This window comes from Bipolaris zeicola (genome assembly GCF_000523435.1).
Source record: "Bipolaris zeicola 26-R-13 unplaced genomic scaffold scaffold_67, whole genome shotgun sequence".
Classification (NCBI taxonomy): Eukaryota; Fungi; Ascomycota; class Dothideomycetes; order Pleosporales; family Pleosporaceae; genus Bipolaris; species Bipolaris zeicola.
Window position 1 is genome coordinate 28,329 of NW_006912116.1, and position 20,054 is coordinate 48,382.

At 50.5% G+C, this 20,054-nt stretch overlaps 10 protein-coding genes across 10 annotated transcripts; 5 read left to right on the forward strand and 5 right to left on the reverse strand.

The window, feature by feature from the left end:
• Positions 1-350: 350 nt before the first annotated feature.
• On the reverse strand, positions 351-611 carry COCCADRAFT_95241 (uncharacterized protein; the record flags this gene model as incomplete). The annotated part of the gene is made up of 1 exon (XM_007713767.1): positions 351-611. The coding sequence occupies one exon, from the start codon at positions 609-611 to the stop codon at positions 351-353; it is 261 nt and encodes an 86-aa protein (XP_007711957.1).
• Positions 612-1,522: 911 nt separating this feature from the next.
• Positions 1,523-4,204, forward strand: COCCADRAFT_25992 (uncharacterized protein; the record flags this gene model as incomplete). Its single annotated transcript, XM_007713757.1, has 3 exons — positions 1,523-1,621; positions 1,676-3,963; positions 4,066-4,204. 3 exons carry the CDS (start codon positions 1,523-1,525, stop codon positions 4,202-4,204), a joined length of 2,526 nt encoding a protein of 841 aa, XP_007711947.1.
• An 807-nt stretch (positions 4,205-5,011) lies between these two features.
• Positions 5,012-5,945, reverse strand: COCCADRAFT_95234 (uncharacterized protein; the record flags this gene model as incomplete). Its single annotated transcript, XM_007713768.1, has 3 exons — positions 5,012-5,182; positions 5,270-5,409; positions 5,918-5,945. The coding sequence occupies 3 exons, from the start codon at positions 5,943-5,945 to the stop codon at positions 5,012-5,014; spliced, it is 339 nt and encodes a 112-aa protein (XP_007711958.1).
• Positions 5,946-7,498: 1,553 nt separating this feature from the next.
• COCCADRAFT_52692 (uncharacterized protein) lies at positions 7,499-8,290 on the forward strand (the record flags this gene model as incomplete). Its single annotated transcript, XM_007713769.1, has 1 exon — positions 7,499-8,290. A coding segment is annotated over one exon (792 nt), but the record flags the coding sequence as incomplete, so codon positions are not given.
• A 334-nt stretch (positions 8,291-8,624) lies between these two features.
• On the reverse strand, positions 8,625-9,392 carry COCCADRAFT_25995 (uncharacterized protein; the record flags this gene model as incomplete). The annotated part of the gene is made up of 1 exon (XM_007713758.1): positions 8,625-9,392. The coding sequence occupies one exon, from the start codon at positions 9,390-9,392 to the stop codon at positions 8,625-8,627; it is 768 nt and encodes a 255-aa protein (XP_007711948.1).
• Positions 9,393-10,308: 916 nt separating this feature from the next.
• On the forward strand, positions 10,309-10,482 carry COCCADRAFT_95344 (uncharacterized protein; the record flags this gene model as incomplete). Its single annotated transcript, XM_007713770.1, has 1 exon — positions 10,309-10,482. A coding segment is annotated over one exon (174 nt), but the record flags the coding sequence as incomplete, so codon positions are not given.
• Positions 10,483-11,511: 1,029 nt separating this feature from the next.
• On the reverse strand, positions 11,512-13,605 carry COCCADRAFT_95329 (uncharacterized protein; the record flags this gene model as incomplete). Its single annotated transcript, XM_007713771.1, has 1 exon — positions 11,512-13,605. The coding sequence occupies one exon, from the start codon at positions 13,603-13,605 to the stop codon at positions 11,512-11,514; it is 2,094 nt and encodes a 697-aa protein (XP_007711961.1).
• Positions 13,606-13,698: 93 nt separating this feature from the next.
• On the forward strand, positions 13,699-14,691 carry COCCADRAFT_95228 (uncharacterized protein; the record flags this gene model as incomplete). The annotated part of the gene is made up of 3 exons (XM_007713772.1): positions 13,699-13,738; positions 14,258-14,473; positions 14,534-14,691. Coding segments are annotated over 3 exons (414 nt in total), but the record flags the coding sequence as incomplete, so codon positions are not given.
• A 370-nt stretch (positions 14,692-15,061) lies between these two features.
• On the reverse strand, positions 15,062-17,156 carry COCCADRAFT_95323 (uncharacterized protein; the record flags this gene model as incomplete). Its single annotated transcript, XM_007713773.1, has 6 exons — positions 15,062-15,833; positions 15,886-16,030; positions 16,079-16,193; positions 16,241-16,732; positions 16,781-16,932; positions 16,991-17,156. 6 exons carry the CDS (start codon positions 17,154-17,156, stop codon positions 15,062-15,064), a joined length of 1,842 nt encoding a protein of 613 aa, XP_007711963.1.
• A 1,235-nt stretch (positions 17,157-18,391) lies between these two features.
• COCCADRAFT_95264 (uncharacterized protein) lies at positions 18,392-20,050 on the forward strand (the record flags this gene model as incomplete). Its single annotated transcript, XM_007713774.1, has 3 exons — positions 18,392-19,231; positions 19,283-19,671; positions 19,726-20,050. 3 exons carry the CDS (start codon positions 18,392-18,394, stop codon positions 20,048-20,050), a joined length of 1,554 nt encoding a protein of 517 aa, XP_007711964.1.
• Positions 20,051-20,054: the final 4 nt, after the last annotated feature.

The following is a 20,054-nucleotide window of genomic DNA, read 5'->3' on the forward strand; positions in this document are numbered from 1 at the left end:
GAAACGACCAAGGAATTTCTTAATAGCCAACAAGTTGCTGTTTTAATTGGTTAATGTTGATTGGCTTCGACATACATACACATCTAGCTGTTACGAACAAGATATTTTTTTATTCAAACAAGGTCAATTGCCGCATTTGGTGAAGTGATTGTATGCGTGTGAGCACGTAGAAAACCAAGGTTATTTTTTTGCAGTCCACGTGGGATGACGAGCGTCAAAGGATGAGGGGTAGCAAACAGGCAGCAAACTTGGAGCCGCTCACGTGATGGGGCTAGCAAGGGCAGTCAGGCGGTTGCAAAATCTTGCTCCTACGCACGTCGTGTGGGTGAGAGTGGACAGTGTTCGGATGCTCAATATGTAAGTATGAGCAGTCTCATTGTAGCAGTGGTTGTGATGACGGAGCCATGAACAAGGGCATTGTTTGACAGCGGGCGGGCGCAATGCTGGTTTGCACGCGTCACTGAGTCAGCACTTGGGGGATGGATGGGGCAACGATTGGCGACTGGTTCGTGTGGTGTGTGGCGGCGCATGCGAACGCTTTGGTTAGCGGCAGCGTCATTGTTGTTGTCAGTGCGCGGGCGATGGTGGTGGTTGTGCGTTGGACAGGACATGGGCAGAGAGCATCGCACGCGGCACAAACACGGCGTTGACGGTGTGCGTCGAGGTAAAGAGTATGCTGGTGTCTAGGTACACACAGCTGGTGTTTGGCAAGCCACACTCGTCCGGCGAGCTTGTCCTGCGTGCCGCCGTCGCCGGCTCCTCCGTATGTGTAGCGTGAATATTGACACAACGGGGTGCGCGCACGGATGCCGGGCTGGGGGAGAGCAGAGGGCATCGGGCAAGGCCAGCGACGTAATTCGTCTCCTTGGGCCTCCTGCGGCTCTGCGACTATCTCCACGCCCTCGATATCCGTCTATCGATAGCTATCCTCTTGCTTCCCCCCCGAACCCTACCCTTTGGCGCGTCTGGCCCCCCAAAGTGCTGGTCATCACCCTCTGCCCTCTTCCCCCGCACGCGTCGCTGGCCCTCTTGCTTGCTGTGCCATCCGCGCCCATCGTCACGCCCGCGCTAGCTGTTCCGTCGCGTCGTGGAATAACAAACACCACTGGGCAACCACGACGACGCTTCCGCCGCCCACCGCACGCCTCCTTCTCGCTTCTTCCACTCCACCACCACCACCTCCACCTCCCGCGCCTGCGACCTCCCACCCCCTTCCGCTGTCCCCCCGCCGCCGCCTCGCCACTTGCTCTTCGCACCGTGCGCATTGCATTAGGAACTGGGCACCGACGTTTCGCGGTAAGCACCCAGTCCTTGCTCGTCTGTCTGTGTGTGCGTGTGTGCGCGCGCCTGTGTCGAGTCGCAGGTGGGGCGCAAGCCATTCGCGCCTTCATGGCTCGCTGGCCACACCCATGGTTCAGCGCCCTGCAAAACACACATATGCAATATACAAAAACATAGCCCTCCCGCTGCATGCACTCGCTGACCGTATTGCTTCTGGCACAGTCTCACACGCGCATGCACCATGTCGACCCGCCGCAGTGGACTCCGCTCGCGCAGAGAGCCCCAGCAGCAATCTGACCCCGACACGCCAGATGCCACGCCCTCGCGGAAGCGCAGGCGGGTGAGCAGCCCAACAACTACTAGTGTTGCGGCCAACTTGTACTCACTCGCACAGTTGAACGGCTCTGCCCAGGACGAAGCTGCCTCGGTTGCCGCAGACCCTCCCCGTACCCGCATCACCGAGTCCGTCGCCAGCAACGACTCCAACACGACGCTCCCCAACGGCGGCGATGCAGACAACAACATGGACCCCATCGAGCGCCAGAACCTCGTCATTGCCGCTCTCCGCACCCCCGCATACACGCCCAATGCCGCCATCGACTATGCAAACGACCTGCAGTCGCAGCGCAACGAGGGCAAGAACATTGCCGCCTTTGCAAAGATTGCTGCGCGTGACTGGTGCTTCTTCGTCCAGGACACGCAGGTCAGGATTGGCCGTGTAGACTCCAGCAGCCGTGCCAACCCCCAGAGCTCCCAGGCCGACCTTGCTGGCATGCCCATGAGCGACTCGCAGCGCCAGGATTGGGGCGTACATATTGACCTTGGTCCCGAGCGCCAAATTTCCCGTGTTCATGCAGAGATCAACTTTGACCCCTCGGACCAAAAATGGTACATTACAGTAAACAGCCGCAATGGCCTCAAGCTCGATGATCGCCATCTCACTAGGGGAGACCGGGCCGCCCTGCATTCTGGCATCTGCATCAGCATCATGAGCACCCAGATGCTTTTCCTCCTCGCTAACCAGGAGGACCACTTTCATCCTATGCTATGGCGCCAGGTTAAGAATGAAGATGCTGCCGAGTCTGACAATGACGGTAACCCGCCGCCAAAGTCTCACCAACATGCACACCCTAGCGGACCGACACCAAAGCGGGATCAATATGATCCGTTTCCACCATCCTCGCACCCTCGCCATAAGCACCAGTCTTCACAGGCCTACTATAACCAGATGACATCTACTCCGGGTGGTCAGCCAGGAACGCCCATGACATTCCGTGCCGACAAGGACCCCCGTAGCAAAGGCTCGCCTGCTACCTTCTCCCGGTCTGTCGTTCTGGACACAGGAGACGACATTGACTACAGTCTAGACTCAACCAAAGATATCAAGCCACCCCATAGCTATGCCCAGCTCATCGGCCAAGCAATTTTGAGTAGCGAGGAGGAGATGCTTACTCTTGCCAACATTTACGACTACATCAAAGCCCGCTATGCATTTTTTCGACACACCAACAGTGGATGGCAAAACAGCATTCGTCACAACCTGTCTCTGAACAAGTCGTTCGCAAAGGTTGCACGCCGCACGGATGAACCGGGAAAAGGCATGAAGTGGAAGATTGCCGACAGCGAAAAGGAGGAATTTATCAAGAAGCAGCTTCTCAATCCTCGCAAGGGTGGCGGTATGACTATAGGGTATCGTATCGACGGCTCAGGGCCTAGTTCTCCTGCACTCGGAAATCCAACCCAGGCCACCGAGCGTCTTGTGGGTGCTTTGGAGCGTGACAATCGCTCTCAACAATACGCTCCTCGCATCAAGTCACCCCCACGCTCTGCAACGCCTCCGCTTTCTTCCGTCCCTGTCGCAAACGAGTCATATACCCCGGACCGTGGCCCACGTCCATACGGAGGATTCAAGCAGTCCCCAAACACCCGTGATCAGGACCATCGTTTTGTCACACCTGCGAAGCGACTTATGTATGGAAGCAACGAGGGACAAGGTACTTATATCAAACAGGACGAATCTCAACGACACCTCGAGTCTTCGCCTGGTGTAGACCCTGTCAAGCAGAGCGTTCCTGGGATGAAGACCGATGTAGGAAATTCTCCACCAACCCTGTACTCTGATGCCGCCTCCAATAGTATGGGCGGTAGCTATGATACAGGCCGGGTGAACAATGCGCTTGTCACACCCTTGGTTACGAGGCATGCACCTCGCCTTGCGCCTCCCAGCACTGCCCAAATGCCTAGCCAGTATATGGCCTTTTCCAGTCCTGCTCCCTTTTGGAAATTTGTCGATCTCCCTAGCACGCCTGCCAAAGGACCCCTTGAGCTCAGTCCAATCAAACTACAACGTCCGGATTTCAAGGATGGTGACGACGAAGATGACAATCACCCTAGCTCGCCGCCTATGCTACCGGGCAGGAGTGCCGAGCCTGAAGATGATCAAGACCAGGATGGTGAATTGAAGGGTGAAGACGATGAGGATGCTGGTCCGGAGAGCCCAAGCCGCACAGTTTCTCGACCCGTCAGCCGGCGCGAGATTGGAAGCCAACGGTCACGGTCAAATAGTAATGTCAATGGATTAGGACTGGGAATTGTAGGCAGCGGCGGAATGGTACGAGGAGCAAGTCTGGGGAGTTTCGAGGAGGAAGCAGAACCCGAGGAAGAGAGCTATGATCTTTCCAAGTACGTACTTGTCCCACACCTCCGTCTTACCACTTTTGTGGTATAACTCTCCTAGTTATAAATGAAAGAACCAATCAACTGACCAAAATTGCAACCAAATAGGGGTTTCCAAAAGATCGGCTCATTCCATCGCAGCATGGCTCAAGCTCATGGCCTGGGTAGTCTTGGCGGTCGATCAACTGCTACACCGCCGCCTCCGCCCCCGCATATTTCGCGCACAAGCGTCCCCGCGAACATGTAAGGGGCGGAGGGAGTGGGAGTAGAGGAGAAAGAGAGAGACAATCACAGATGGCCTGAAATGAGAATGATTACATGCAAGTATGAGCACGAACGATATATCGATATCGGACTTTTTTGTCATGGGGAAATGAAAAAGGGACGTTTGAACGGGGGTTGTTTGGAGGGTGGTTGCTTCGTTTTTATTTCTTCTCTTCAAATCCGGATATTTGCATGTGTTATTTGATTAGCTTTCGGGTCTTTCCTTCCCTTTTCATCATCATCTGATTCGGTCTGTATAAAGTTCTCTCTTTTTTTTTTGCAGGGGCATGGTCAGGTCAGGTCAGATGAGAAATCCGCATCTTGTATGACTAGCATCATTTGTTGTTGTTTTCCACTTGGGGTTATTGTTTTTGTCCTTTTGTTACCCCAGGAAAAGGGATATAAGGAGGGGGCACTTGCTAGACTACTCCGCTATGGCGTTATTCATTGTTGTTGTGTACATGGAGAGAGTGTTGTGGGGGGTTCAACGAAAAAGGGGGTAGGATGAGGTGGAGGAAGAGAAGCATTTATCGTTGATGATGCCATGTATCTTTGTATCTTTACCTTTGTAGTTTTACTCTTGTCATCTATCCATGATGCGTGGGGTGATGTGGCATAAGCATACATGTCTCCATAGCAGTGAAATACATGAATCATCACAATTGCATGAAACACATTTGAACATATCACTTCTTGCGTTATTCCGTATGCCAGCTAGACGAGAGATTTGCCATGCATACATACGCATATCATTGTTTCTCCTGCCCTTATCCATCAACCTGCCGCCCATCTAGTTGATCTGCCTATGAGGAAACCATTTGCTTGGCTTAAGATTCTTCTCCTCAAGCGGGGCATCCAAAACACCCAGGCGCCTTATCTCGCCCGCAGAAGGCGCATCGTCGCGCTTTATGTTGGCTTCGGCCTTGCGGTAGGCAGCTTGCAGGGCAAGAGTGCGTGCGGCCTGTTGAACACATGTGTAAGTTTTGGTATTGGAGAGAAGTGTGTATGTATGTGCGTTGAGTGAGAGTGAAGAAAGGGAAACACGGACCTCCTTCTTGTGGTGAAGACACTCGTAGTAGTCTTCAAGAACGGGGGCGCATTTTGCCTTTCCGGAGTTGTCCTCGGCGTTTGTGTTGGTCGTGTAGCACGCGAGGACTTCTTGCCAGAAGGGGAAGCAGCGGGATGGGCCTGTGGGGGTTTTTGTTAGTCTGGATGTCGGAGGCGTTTGGAGATAAGGTATAGGTGGGGGGTTGGGGAGCTGTAATGGGTTGGCGGTAGGAGGTTTCAAGGAAGGTCGGCGAGCGAGCGAGCAGGTATCGGGGATCTGACGGCCTCGCTTGCGTGTTGCGGACCAGGATATATTGGCGGTATATGCGTGTATGGTAGGCCCATGGCTTGTATAGGTGCCGTGCGTCCATCTCTAGCATCTCCCGATCTTAATCCGTTGTACTCGTGGGGTGATGGTCTAGGTCCTGGGTCTACGCGGTAACCCCAATCTCTTGCTATCCATAACAATCTCTCATCGTATATCCAACCATCTGCATGCGTTGATCCAGTATCCGCGCCATGTGGTCGGCGTCGTCGCTCTTCGCATTCGTTCCAGTTCCGCTCTTCGTGATGCGATTGCGCTCCTTGAAACCTTCCGCCACCTCCCAAACGCCCACAACATATCCAAATGGAAGGCATCAATACGTACCACCAGCAAGTCCGTATCCAGAAGCCATTGTCGCGGTGTTTAAGTGGGGGTCGTAGGTCGCGATGCGCAGGTGTAGACGGACTTGGATGAGCTTGTGTTACGTCAGCAGCGCACGGATTCGCTGAGCCAATCACTGCAGGTTATTTAGCTTGACTCTCCAGCATTCTAACACCATCTATTCTTATGTTATGGAAAGACAGGCATGCACCAGATTTGAAGTAATCAATTTAGAAAATGTTTGGGCGTTTGTTCCTCTTTCAATACAAGAATGTAGAACATTACTCTTGTTGTGTGGCGGCAACTTTTTGAGAAGCTTGAAGCGACATTACTGGGTGTCGTTGTCTACCAATAGCACAGCGCCCCATACCATACCTTGCCCTTAGCATGCGATATATCGCCATCAACATAAGCCTGAAGAGAATCACACCGATTTGCTACTCGTTCTGTTTGCTGTCTGAAGACACACGCGATGACAGTATTTGATTTTCTAAATCACGCATTAATCTTTGTTATAGGCTTTCCGATGGCCAGTATCGAACATTGATTTAAACACAGTCGATTAGACACGCCGATGACTTGGCCAATCAAAAGCTTTACTATAATTATGATGGTGAATACACCAGAGCGATAATTGGACAGCATCATGGGAGACCCGCCACTATCCAAGACGGCGATTTTGGTTAGCTTAGACCCCTGCCTGAAAACCACGGTTCACTAGAATGTAATAATCAATGAAGCACTATGACTACATATTGTATTTGAAACACTGGCTGCACTGAGTACTGGTTTCGCGAACTAAGCTCTCTTGGACCTTTGATGCTACAACGCACTTCTGCTCGAAGCCCAATTTTCATCACCTGAACCGCTATTATGGATTTCCCACGTCTACCAGATGAGATAAAAGCCGCGATCTGTCAGTCTCTAGTATTCAGTGTTGGGATTTCTTCATCATGGAAATTACGGGGGGTTTGCAGTAAGTTTGTTCCGAATCACCCTTGAACATGACTGATTATTATAGGGCTCTTTCGGGAGGAGATTGAGAGAGAGATCCTTCAAAACCAGCCACAAAGTGCATTCTTCATTGATGCTCGATCACTTTCGGACGAGGAAGACGAAATCTGGATTTCCCCGCGGACTCCTGAAAGTTACACTCTAATTCTCCATTTCATGCCGCGCTTCCTACAGGCCAAGGTCGCGAACTCTGGAAGCTTCAATCCCTCCCTCCCTAAGGCTATCATGCGAATGTTCAACTATGTAGCACGACCGCTAGACTCTCCAGATATATATGCCCTTCCTGGGTCGAATGACACGTACACATCGAAAGAGATCATTGCTCAGATCTGTCAGAGCATTTGTTGTGTACTCGGAGATGACGTTGTTCTGAACTTTCTCTTCGCAGGTACGCCTACACCGAACTCTATTATTCGACCAGCCGAAGAGCCGCTCAGGGTACTCAGCGAGACATTCGATATCCACTTTGAAATCACAGCCGCCATTGCAGTTCATAGCGCCAGTCGTGTGCATTTACTGGTTCGGAACCTGTATGCGGATTCGTTGCAACATGGGATTTTTGGAAACCATCTGATCAACGCTATCAAGCTCGGGGACCTAAAAATTGTCAAGGAACTAACTGAATGCTTCCAAAATCTTCGAATCGGAGAGGCAGATCAAGTCACCCTGGCCGACAATACTATGGAAAATCCTCTTATTTACGAAGCAATTGAAACATCAATTAGTTACTACAGAGAGGACATTCTGCTCATTCTCGTAAGGCTGATACGCCCCACCATTCCCAGATTCGAGCTCAGAGATCTCAAGGCGTTCGAATCCTGCGTCCGCATGGTAGCCCACACCTCCAACGTCAGAGTACTAAGATATCTTTTCTGCATTCCAGTTTCATCAAAGTGGACATTGACAACGAACATTATGCATGCGATTTGCGATTCCGAGGACTATGATCTGATTTACTTCGCATTTTGCAAAGCTGACTGTGCCTACACACATCCAATCTCAGAAGAACATCCCTTGCACATCGCTATCCGGTCTGGACTCGAAGCTACGCGAGCGGTTTACGACACTGGAAAGTACGATATCAACGAACGCTTGAGCTGGTCATACAGGATTTACTCGGATGAACCTGTCACAGCACTAGATGTGGCAATTTATCAACAGAACTATGCGATTATAAAATGGCTCTTAGATCATGGGGCCCATTATCGGAGGAGATTCCCTAGTTTTTATATTTGCGGCAGGATATACAACTATGTACGAGACCGAGCTATCGTGGACGACCCAAGAATGGTAAACTTACCGTCTTATGGGCAGTATGCGAGTATGAGTTGGGAAGCGAAGGAGAGTTTCATATTTGGCCTAGGTTAGTAGTTGTTTGGATGGACTGCGCATCGTTGTCAAATTCTTCAAGGTGATCATTCGACTGGGAAAGGCGAAAAGGGACAATAGAAAATTTCTAGTAACGGTCTGAACACATGAACAGTCATCTTATTACTCTTCCCCAACAGCGCTATTACCGTTTCAAAGAAAGGAGAGCTTGATTTATGAAGCCTTTGCTGTTATGCCATCAAAGCCGTTAGTTGTTTAGCCACTTCGCGCCTCAATAACATGATTTCAAATCTCAAAACTATCAATAAGCACAAAAATACCATATCTATTTCAAGTGAACCAAAATACATCCACTTCTATTATCTCTCTACTCCTGGTGACTGCAAAGGGAATTCTTCTCATTCCATCGGCAAGAGAAGCAGTATTTTGAGTACGCGATACGCTCATTCTCCTTAACCACCTTGGCGATCTTTCGGTTTTCCCGCAAAAGCTTTTCGTACTCATACTTGCCTGCGTTGGATCTACCCGTACGACGCAGGTACTCTAGACGCGCAGCCAAGGCCTCGAGCATGTCATCCTGATGTAGCTTGGAAAAGCGCTCCATAATCTCGGCTTCCTTGAGCGTAGGAATACGCGCATGCATATGGCACTTGTACTGGGTGACAAGATGCTCGATGTATTGCTCCATGCCTAGGTACTGCGCCGCATGACGGATGTGAATGGCTGCAATAGCCTCGTTATCTTTGGATGCGTGAGTAAGCTCAACTTCCAAATGTGCATCAGAGACGCTAATGATATCGTTTACCCATTTCATAAGCTTTGCAACGGCATCGTCATCAACGGACTCCTCGGAAATGTTGATGGATTCGGCATCGGGATTTGCTGTTAGGCACTTGCGGAATGCGGAAGAGACAACAACCAAGGCTAATTTGGGCACCGTGGCGATGAACCTTTTGTCATTCTTGTCGAATACATTGACTGTGCCTGCTGAGAGAAGCCCTTCGCGGGCAGAGGACGAGTAACTGCGGATGTCGTGTCCATCAGACATTTGATCCATGTTGTCAATTGTACCCTGAATCTGGGTGTAAGTCTTGAAGGCGTCAATGCCAAGCGCTTTGGTAATGTTGGTGAACATTGTGGTTAGTTTGGAATGGTAGTTTTGACTGTGATGGAAATGTGCTGTTCAGCTCTGCTTGGCCGAGATAATGTTGGGACGCGAAGTATGTTCTGAGTGATAAGAAAAATCCAAAAGTGAGTTCTTATTTAAATACCTTGAGGATAGTGTCAATGTAAGTTTCCGGTGTTCATATACAACTCGCTTGCTTGTAAACAGTACATAGACTTTTCTTTCATGAAGATGAAATCCAGCCACTCTACGCATGTACATTGTTTCGAAAAGTGGGTGCCCGACTCTCTGGCGTTATTTGCGATGAACAAGGGCGAGTCGAACTCTTCCAACTGGCGCAAAGTGTTTCATACGCTGTGTTGACACCAAAAGATTGCTGATCCTCAGATGTTAAGCACCTGTGCGCCCGAAACATCTTGTGATATACTGGATCAGGAGTACTTGTTCTTCATGATTGAAACCAGCGTCATCGGATGGGGCGGTGGCTGCCAGTGAAAGAAGCGACATCGACCAGCCACTGTCGCCCGCTAGTAACACTATACACATCAATGGTATCGCTACGGCCAATAAGTAACGTCGGAGAGGTATTCAGTCATAAATCTGTATTACTCCGCCTATTCAGCAATACGACTAGTAGAGTTAAAAGCTTTTTGTAGGGACTGCTTTATCTAGACCGTTATATCTCTAGCAACTCCGAGTGGACAGAGCGCGAATATGTTCTGATTCTTGCATAATTTACAATAATAAATTTTCGTTTGGTTTAGTGGTGTAGCCTTCTTCAACCCCAGCAGTAGGGCGAACCTCCTTAAGCTGACGCCTCAACTTCATCCATGCCGACCGTGGTAGAAGGCGCAGCCCGCCGTAGAATACAGCCTCATGCCATCTATGATTTCCCAACTTAACCTCGTTTCGCCACCAATAGCTCCATGTATCTAAAAGTAACCACCAGTATTTATCAAGAGACCTCCATGTGAGGAAGGCCCTCAGGATATCCTTACCTCGAAAGAAATCACTTAAACATACAAGGGCTTTCACAGCAACCGCCCCAGCCCATTACCACTCTCCATCTACCGACAACACTGATACTACGACTTGTTAGCCAGCATTCCAACATCCAACATTCTCCCATCGTCCACCCCCTAGTATGAAAAACAAACAAAGCAAAATCAACATTAAAACTCACATAAGTAACACAAAGACCATTCTTGATATCACAAGTAAAATGATCCACGTATGGCATCGTTCCTGGAGTGCTGCATTGGAAGTACTTGAAATACCGCGGATAATGATTCCAATCCCTGCATTAGTCGCAGTTGGGCGTACCGTCGCTGGGTAGATTGTAGTGATACATGTCTCTCGATCGGCCGCAGTATGGATTTCTGGATGGCGCGTTGGGTACTTGTGCGAGTGCGAGGGATGCTAGCATGAGCAGGGTGGCGAGGACGGACTTCATGGTTTTGACGGATGATGAAAATTTGGCGCGACGGAAGATAAGTGTTAAACGTTTGTTGTGTATACGGTGGAGTATTTGGGCAGTTGATTGAATTGTGGCTGGGAAGTTTTTCTTAGTTAAATGTTTTCATGTAACCGCTTATGGGTTTAGATTTAAAAAAAACAGTGTACTGTACATAAATAAGACCCGTTGATGAGCCGGAATACGGTGTTTAGCGCTTAGATGCTACCTGAATTTATCCTAGGCGAGGACTAAGGAGAACCCCGGAAGGTAGTGCGAGAAATGATCTCTGACCTGAGGTGAAGGGAGGCGTCAGTGTTGGATGTTAGGTTCCCCGTTGTGACATTCTCCCAGACCTAAGTCGAGGCGCTATCACAACCCCAAGCCTCAGCACGCACGAGCATGGAACTAAGATCGGAAACTTTAGGTGAACTTGAATTGAAATGTTGAAACTAGGTCATGGTCGACATCGCTGACATCAGCCCGTAAAATCCTAAAAAAAAGTGCCAAAGATAACGCAGTTTCCAAGAATACCTACTCTCCAGTATTACAAAGTGGTAGTGGTAGTACATACGTTGCCCGTCGCTATGCATGCTTCCAAAGTCCAAACCTATCCAAATAATATCTAAAATCTAAGCCCTTTAACAAACGCCATTGCCCAGGTAGGACTTGAAATTATAATCTCAATCTCCCTTCCTCAGACCTTCCACCAAACAGACTCAGGAACCCGTTTGCACGATCACTCTCACCTCTCTCTACCTGTCTTCTACTGCGTCCGGCTTCGACTTCGTCTTCGCCACCAAGCCACTTGGGCCGGGTAAAGGAAAAGTCGTTGGTCTCGAATGTATTCTTGACCCTGGAGGCAAAATTCTCGAAAAAGTTTCCTTCGCCTTCGTCGTCTTCTAGCAAGGGTCGCCTTTGCTCAGATCGGACTCCTGAAGATCGTGTGATGCTGCTTGGACCATTGGTGGTTGCTGCTGAAGCAGCACGACTGGATGATGCGGGTGTTGGATTGTCTGTGTAATGTTCGTTTGGCGGCGATGTTGTGCGTTGAGAAAGACCTAGGACATTTCCGCTGGCGCCCTGGACTTCACGTGCGATCAACGCGCGGCCTTCACGCCAAGAACCAGTACCTGCATGAGCACCTGCTGCTCCGTCTTCTTCATCGTCCAAAAGATCACCAAAGCCGCAGATGTTCTTCACTTTACCGTAAAGACCGAACGCCGTTGCAAAGACCGGGACGAGGATAAAGATAGGAAAGAAAGCGCTGAATCCTTCACCGAGCGGAGTTAAGACGATGAGGCGACCAAGGAATTTGTAGAACATTGTACCCTTCCAGATGTTCTTGTCCGTCATCGTCAAGAAGTTGTAGCTCAGAGGAACTGTCAACTTCGCAACCTGAAGACCATACCATGTCGCACTCTCCTGGTAGGTATTGCGTCGTACGAGCGCTCTGTTGCCCCAAATCTTGACTTCAGTAAGACTGTAGAAGGCGCAAATACACATGTAGCATAGCCAAGCTGCAGCAATAACCTGGCTGTTGAAACCGACGGATGAGCGACCGCTATCATGACGATGGACGACTGTCCAACCGATGATAGAAAGTTTGGGACCACCAAAATCCTGAGCTTCGCGAACGCATTCTGACCAGACAATGGAAATGGAGGCTAGAATTGCCGTAGCCCATGATATGTATGTCAATACAGGAATGATATGAACGTGGAGGTGGTACCGCGTGAAGGGAGTAAGAAGCGTATAGCGATCGAACAGGCCTGTATGAGACAACCTGGCTGCACCCTTGAATTCGAGATGTTTGCTGGCCTTGGAATCGAGAATGGCTTGTGTGCGGACGGCTTTCCGTACAATGTGGTCCCATTCGTTTTCAAAGCGGCATTTTGCGTGTCGCGCGCGCTTCAACTTCCTCGTCAGCTCTGCAAGATATCGCTCCGTGATGACTGGTGGAATCGTTGTCGTATTTCCACGTCCAAGGACACCCGCCCGACTTTCTGGCAGGTTGCTCCTTTCCGCTATCTCGTCAATCCATTCTTGAAATTCCTTTGGAATACCATTTTTCCTCTGCTTGAGTTGCACAACCTGGAATTCGTACTGATCCAACTTCTCCAACGCCTCGGTCAATCTTTCATGGACTTTGGGTGCCTGGCCCTGTATTCTCTTTAATCGTTCGCTGACGCTCGCGTAACGAAACAAACTCCGTGGGAACGCGACAAGCCCATGGCCCATGAGGTAGATGCCTAAAATAAGACCCCAAGTATAGGCAAGTGCCATGACCAAACTCTTGAAGGTGTCGGCCTCGAAGCCGTTCCACCATATCAGGTAGGCGGAGCCGACAATGCTGCATGCCAGCAGGATGAGCCAGTATCGTCCATTACTTCGAAGCGCATACTGCAGTCTGGCTTTGGGCTCCCTGTATCCGCTGTCGCAATATTCGCCGAGCATAGGCAGTATAGCCCATGTAAGGGCGAATGTGAGCCAGTAGATGACGCGCCATGTCTTGTACACAACCGTGTCATTTAGCCATATCCCCCTTGCGCCGTCAGTTGTATCGAGTCCGGCGCTGCTGGCGAGATCGATGGGAAGCAGGACAACGATGCTGGCTGGAAGAGCTATCGCCAGGAATACGGGTAGGACGACGTATGCGGGTGTGGTGCGAAGCGGGAGATAGTAGCGTAGCAGCAGGAGGACGAGACCGCATATGGAGAGTAGTGAAAGGACGAAGAAGGCAATAGAGCCGGACGCTGAAGACGTCATGGTAGCGCGCGGTCGCAAGTACGCATAAGAGAGGTGACGATGGGCGTGTGTGATGGTTAAAGGAGATTGTTGGGTTGGTGCCTGAATGCCTGGGCAAAAGATGGTTCGACGGTTGTTACGGGCAGGAGCAAGCGTACTAGGAAGCTTCGGAATGCTCAGTCTCGCGTCGGAATGCGGAAGTTGCGCGACCCGGTGCACCTCTTATTGCCGTCTTTCATCTATCTCAACCAAGACGACACTACCCATTCTACTGCTTATCCTCTCCTTGGTTAAACGTCCAAAAGCCCCAAGTCCCTTAGTCGAGCCTTGGCCCTTTGTCCGCGTAGCCTCAGCCCTATGCGCCATGACGACGGCAATGGCTAGGCGCACGGGCTACTGGTATATGCTTTGGTAATCAATCGCCGATCCATCTCCGACGCTAATTGGCGGTGAATCCGGATGAGCGATTGCATCATCCACTGTCAAGCTGTCTATTCGGCGGGGGCGCATCACTAATCCACTTGGACGTACATAGCAATAGTACATCTACACTTCAAACAGATCCATTGCACATATCCGTCCTCCTGCCAATCTCCACAACGCCTCTGGCTACTTGAGTACGTCTTCCTTCCACACAAACTTCATCATACAAACCACTTATACACATAACCAGACCCTACAACCGCCAAAATTTCGTTCCTGCGCCACTTCTTCACGCGCGCCCCCTCACCCACAACTATGTCCGCCACAAAGACCAAGGTCCAGTCCATCATCGACGAGAACCCCGTCGCCGTCTTCTCAAAGTCCTACTGCCCATACTGCAACCAGGCCAAGCAGCTGCTGAGCGCCAGCGGCGCAAAGTTCTACGCCATCGAGCTCGACCAAGTCGGTACGTACATACATCTTGCTCATTGACACAGCCGAGCGATAACTGACCCTTGTTCTACAGACGACGGTTCAGCAATCCAGTCTGTGCTCGCCGACATCACTGGTCAGAGGACCGTTCCCAACATCTTCATCGCCCAGCAGCACATTGGTGGAAACAGTGACTTGCAGGCCAAGAAGGGCGAGCTCAACACCCTGCTCAAGGATGCTGGTGCCCTATAAGCGTCCGGAAAACTGCAAAGTAACATGATCCCTGTACTTAGTCTGGCGATACTCGGCGCGCAATAAAGTACATTAGCAACTGCACTTGCCCAACATCTTGCCATGTGAGCACTTGATTAACGCCAAAGTAATGCATTTGAAAATAAACTTGCCCATGGTAAATCTAACAGGGGTTATCTTGTGGTCATGCTCATGAACCAAACACTAGCCCACCGAGTTTGGGTACAGCTTCCAACCAAAACCTCGAGGGATTCGTCATACATTGCTCCTCTCCAAACTTTCACTCACACTCACACTCTACGTCATTACCCATACATGCTAATCATCATGTCATTCTCCGTGCTCAACAACACGGACGCAATTGGACCCTCTAAGTCTGCATTGCCTCGGTGAAGCTTTGGGCTGCTGTCGTCGCAAAGTATCGCACATCCACATCATCATCTTGCTGTAGCTTCTCTAGGTTGGGCAAAATGCTCTTCGTGATGACGTCCGTTGCCTTTTGACATCCCTGACCCGGTGTGCCTGCCTTCTCAAGAGCAATCACCGTACCCTGTTCTGGAAGCTGTTTGAGTGTGTTGATCAGTTGGCCATACGACTTGGCCACATTGAACCGGATGTTGGGAATGTCGTCGTTGACAAGCTTGTCCATCATGGGGATAATGGATTGTTCAATGACGTCAAGGCTGAGGGCAGGTGCAAGAGTCGACACCGCAAAGCACGTCGTCATACGGTATAGGTAGTTGGGGTGTTGTCCCATGGCCATGACCTTGGGAACAATGGCGTCGTTGGCCCACTCTACGCCGAAGACCTCGGTGAGCTTCTTCAAGTTCTGAGTCGATGCCTCACGGATCGAGAAGACAGTATCTCCAAGCCAGCTCATGCACAAACTGCTGAGCTTTTCGTCGAAGAACTGTACACCGAGTTGGGAAGCAAGCAGGGGAACGTATTCGATAATGGCAAGACGCACGCGCCATTGCTTGTCTTCGGCAAGTTGTACGATGGCTGGAAGGAGAGACTGCGAGAGAAGCTCAATGCCGATGACGTTGTTGACAGACTCGAGCTTGGAGATGATGTTCAGTCGCACGTCGGGGAACTCGTCCTTAAGCATCTGCAGGAACATGGGTAGGAGATGTGAGATGGTCCTAGTCAGAGTCAGTACTGCAGCACGTGGTCACGCGTTAGTGCCCAACTTACTCCTCCTTTCCAAGAATAGGTGCCAGCCCACTAATCTGAGTGCCAAGCGCGGCGCGGACATGCTGCGATTGATCGGAGACCAGCTCCTCTATGCTGGGCATGACCTCGTGTAGGAGGGTCTCACGCTCAAGGAGTGCGCAGAATCCTACCATGTTCAGCCTTTGTCATACAATATCGTTCCGTGACCACCTACCTGGAATCTGACCAGCAATCGCGCTACGGACCTCCGCCTCAGTGTCCTTGAGGAGCTTAACGAATGCTGGCACAAGGTCTCGGTTGACGACCTCTTCATCCACTGCTTTTGCGATCTAATACCGTTAGCGCATGCCTTGCTTGATCCCCGCCTGAAACGCACCTTCTCGAATCGGTCTGCCACCATGTACCGCACCCTCCAGCTTTTGTCCTCGAACAAACTGCGCAGCGCAGTCAACAAAACCCCGTGGCTCGACTGTTGCTCCTTGGGTACTGCTTCGGCGATGGCAATGAGAATGTCAACAGTCAACAGCCTGACACTGTCCTGGTCGTCTGCGGCAAGGTGCTGGAAAAGCGGGATCATCTCATCGATGACAATAGAAGGCGGCATGGCCTTGATGAACTTGGCCAGATTGTTCGCCGCCTGCCTTCGTACCATGGGAGTGTCATCGTGTACTAGCTGGCCATAGTGTTGCCTAAGGGCCTCTTGTGACGGGGGTGTGGCGCGAGAGTAGGGGGTCTGATAGAGACCTGTGGCGGAGATTTTGGAGGTGAACCAATCGGCTTTCGATAGGCGCAGGACAAGAGGAATGAAGTTTTCTTCGATCTGCTGCTGCGAGAGCTCCTCGCAGATCTTGTTAAGAGACTCGACAGCCTGTGCGCGTTAGCTGTACCCCAGGCTGTTAGAAACGAGTGCGCGCACCTTCTCCCGGACAAGGGGCTCCTCTATAGCTGCAAGGTTTTCGAGTGGTGAGAGAAGCACATGTGCGTGTTCTGGGCCTCCCACGTATTCGACAAACTTTCCCAGCTCCTCGCTCAATGCTGTGAGAACCTCGTCTTCGTCTTCAACGGACTCTACAGGCCCGTGTTAGCCACTTGCAGCGCATCCAGGGTTACTCAACAGGTTTCTCACCATCTAGAAAGGGTATCAACTCCTCGCGTGTTCGCTCAGCACCCAGGGCGAGTGCAATCGTGTTTAAGCGATGAATTGCATTCAAGCGGAGAATAACGTCGTCGTGCTTGAGCTCATCGATGAGCACGGCGATGGGGTAGAGCTCGTCATTCTGATTTGCGTCCATGTCGGGTGGGTGAATGTGTGTCTGAGGAGTGTAAGTTTGTGAGTGCGCGGTGGGAGTTGGGCGCGGGCGTGGTGTTGACGTACCTGGTGTTGGCGAGGAAGCGAAGAGGGGTGTCAGGGCATCTGGGCAGGCACTCGAGAGAGGAGGACCGAGCTTTTCAGCCACCACAGCCACAGCTCCAGTGTTCAGTGCAACAACCGTCGAGATACATTTTCAGGCCATGAATTTTCCGGCCAAGGTAAGTATCGTGGTTGGTTTACTGTGTTCTTTTACGTCAAAGGTAGAATAGGCCACGACCTTGTCATGCCGTACGTAGCAGCGCAGACTCTGAATTTGACGTTGCAGATTTGTGGCTCACACCGCCACATTCATGGATATGATTCACTACAAGTTAAGCCAGAAATAGCTAGCTATTACAATAATAGCTGCTTCTTATACACTGCACTACCTGCCAGAGAAGATATCAAGCCATCGATAACAGGGTCTTACAAACCTTGGAGTAATGGCACAACTACAGGGTTTGTAAAATGCCACCCCCACTTCTGCCAAGTGCTGTTGGTATCTTAGTCTGATTTTTGCTGTTGGGAGTACAACTATGATATTGCGGCTCAACTTGGTGCAATCTGGCCAATCCCCTTTGGTCTCTCCCTATACTGAACGGCTTAAGAGTATAGTGCTGCCCCACCCAGTTGCGTTCATCGATGTAGATTATATTCAACAACTGGGAACAGGGCAGGATAACGCAATAAACTGCCAGATTCAAGATACCAGAACCTACCAATACCTGAGCCGTACTCACCTATTGTGCAATCCTTCCATATAGCCATGTCCTTCACACTATTTGCCATAGAAACGATTGATGTTCCGTCTCATCAAGCTATCTCCAAAATAGGTTTAGCGTTTCTTCTAGATCCAGAGCACAAAGAGTACCCCTAGTTGACGAATCAACGCAGCCATTTCTCTATACTCACTTAAGAAAAGGAGATGTCAGCCGAGTACCATTTTTTCACATTCCAAGAAAAGAAGCAGTCAGCTGCCTAAGAAACCTAGTAAGGAGCTATGCTCGATAAGAGAGGTCACGATAGATCTTTCGCTAGCGTGCGGGGCCAATCGGAAATGACCAAAGATTGGTTGCAAGAACGGCCGTGAACCTTGGTCAAAAACCAGTATAGGTGACGCAGTGCGGGCTCTATCTCCAAGCCACCTCCATCTCTTCAGTAGCTAGATATCTCGCGATGGACGACGCACACAGTATTGATCATTCTGGAGAAGAGCCGCCCAAGCCAAACGCTACCGAATCTGACCCGTTACTTGTACGACAAGATGCAGCTCCATCCGCCCCACGAGTGACCCAGTTGCCTAAACAGCTCACCACACGCCACGCATTTGCTGTGCTTGTTACTCTGCAAATAGGCTCAGGCATATTCGCGTCACCGGCACAAGTCGACAGCAATGTACCTTCTCCAGGTGCTGCTCTTCTGGTCTGGGTACTTGGCGGGCTGCTCTCATGGGCAGGAGCTGCATCTTTCGCAGAACTAGGTGCTGCTCTACCGCTCAATGGCGGCATGCAGGAATACTTGCGCCACGTTTACGGAGACACCGCGGCGTTCCTTATGGCTTGGGTGTATATCCTGGGCGTGAAGCCCTCATCGATGGCCATTCAAAGCATCGTTATCGCGGAGTCTGTTGGTTCAGTTACAACCAGCTCAGACAATTTGCCAGATGCCGGGTTACTCAAGCTCATTGCTGTCATTGTTTTTGTAGCGATGGTGTTGCTCAACTCCATCAACACCAAATTCACGATGAGATTGAGCGAATCATTTACAGTCTTCAAGCTATCAACAGTCAGCTTGATAGTTCTCGGCGGGCTTATTGCAGTTATTGCCCACTTGGTGAACCCAGAATCTCATCTTTCCGGTTCTAGCGACTGGTACTCAAAGAGTTGGTTTCAACCGAGACCGACTACATCGGACGGCCAAGTTCTTGACTGGTTGTCTATGGGCGCCTGGGACCGCTATGGTCATTATTGCGCAGCCATTTACGGTGGATTGTGGGCTTATGACGGATGGGACAATGTAAGTCTGCACAAGCTGTACACGCGTTTAGCTGACTGACGACAACTTTAGGCCAATATCGTGGCGAGCGAAATTCGCGACCCAGGCCGTGCCCTCCCAAAGGCAATCAAAGCTGCAATGATCGTAGTTCTTACTTCCTTTGAGCTGGTCAATATCGCGTACTACATCCTCGTGCCTTGGGACAAGCTGAGTAGCAACAACGCAGTTGCAGTCGCTGCTGGAACAGCTCTTTTTGGGAGACCTGCTGGCATTATTATTACTCTCCTCGTTGCTATTTCCTGTGCAGGATCGATCACCAGCAACGTGTTCTCAGTGGGCAGATTGACCATGGCTGCATCACAGCGCCATTACCTTCCGGCATTCTTCAGCCAAAGGGGCATGCCACTGAAGCAAAGAGCTAACGGAGATGACACTTCGTCACCCAGATTCGATGCTCCAATGTAAGATCTCCTAGTAATTTATTCTACGCGGAAGCCTGCTAATATAAACCACAGATATGCCAACGCGTTGGCCCTTGTGGTAACCCTAGTATACATACTGACAGGTAGTTTTCGGGAACTACTAACGTTCGTTGGCATGGCCGAATGGGTTTTCTATGTCAGTACTGTTGTCGGACTCCTTGTACTCCGCCGTAGAGAGCCACAACTTGAGCGACCTTACCGTCCAACTACCATTCTTCCAATCACATTTGTGATTGTGGGTACCTTGGTCATCGTACGATCTGCTATATTTGCTCCTGCGCAAAGTGGAGTGTTGGCAGGACTGCTGGTAGCTGGTGCTTTGGTCAGTAGATTGCGAAGCAGCCGAAGATCACAATGATCTG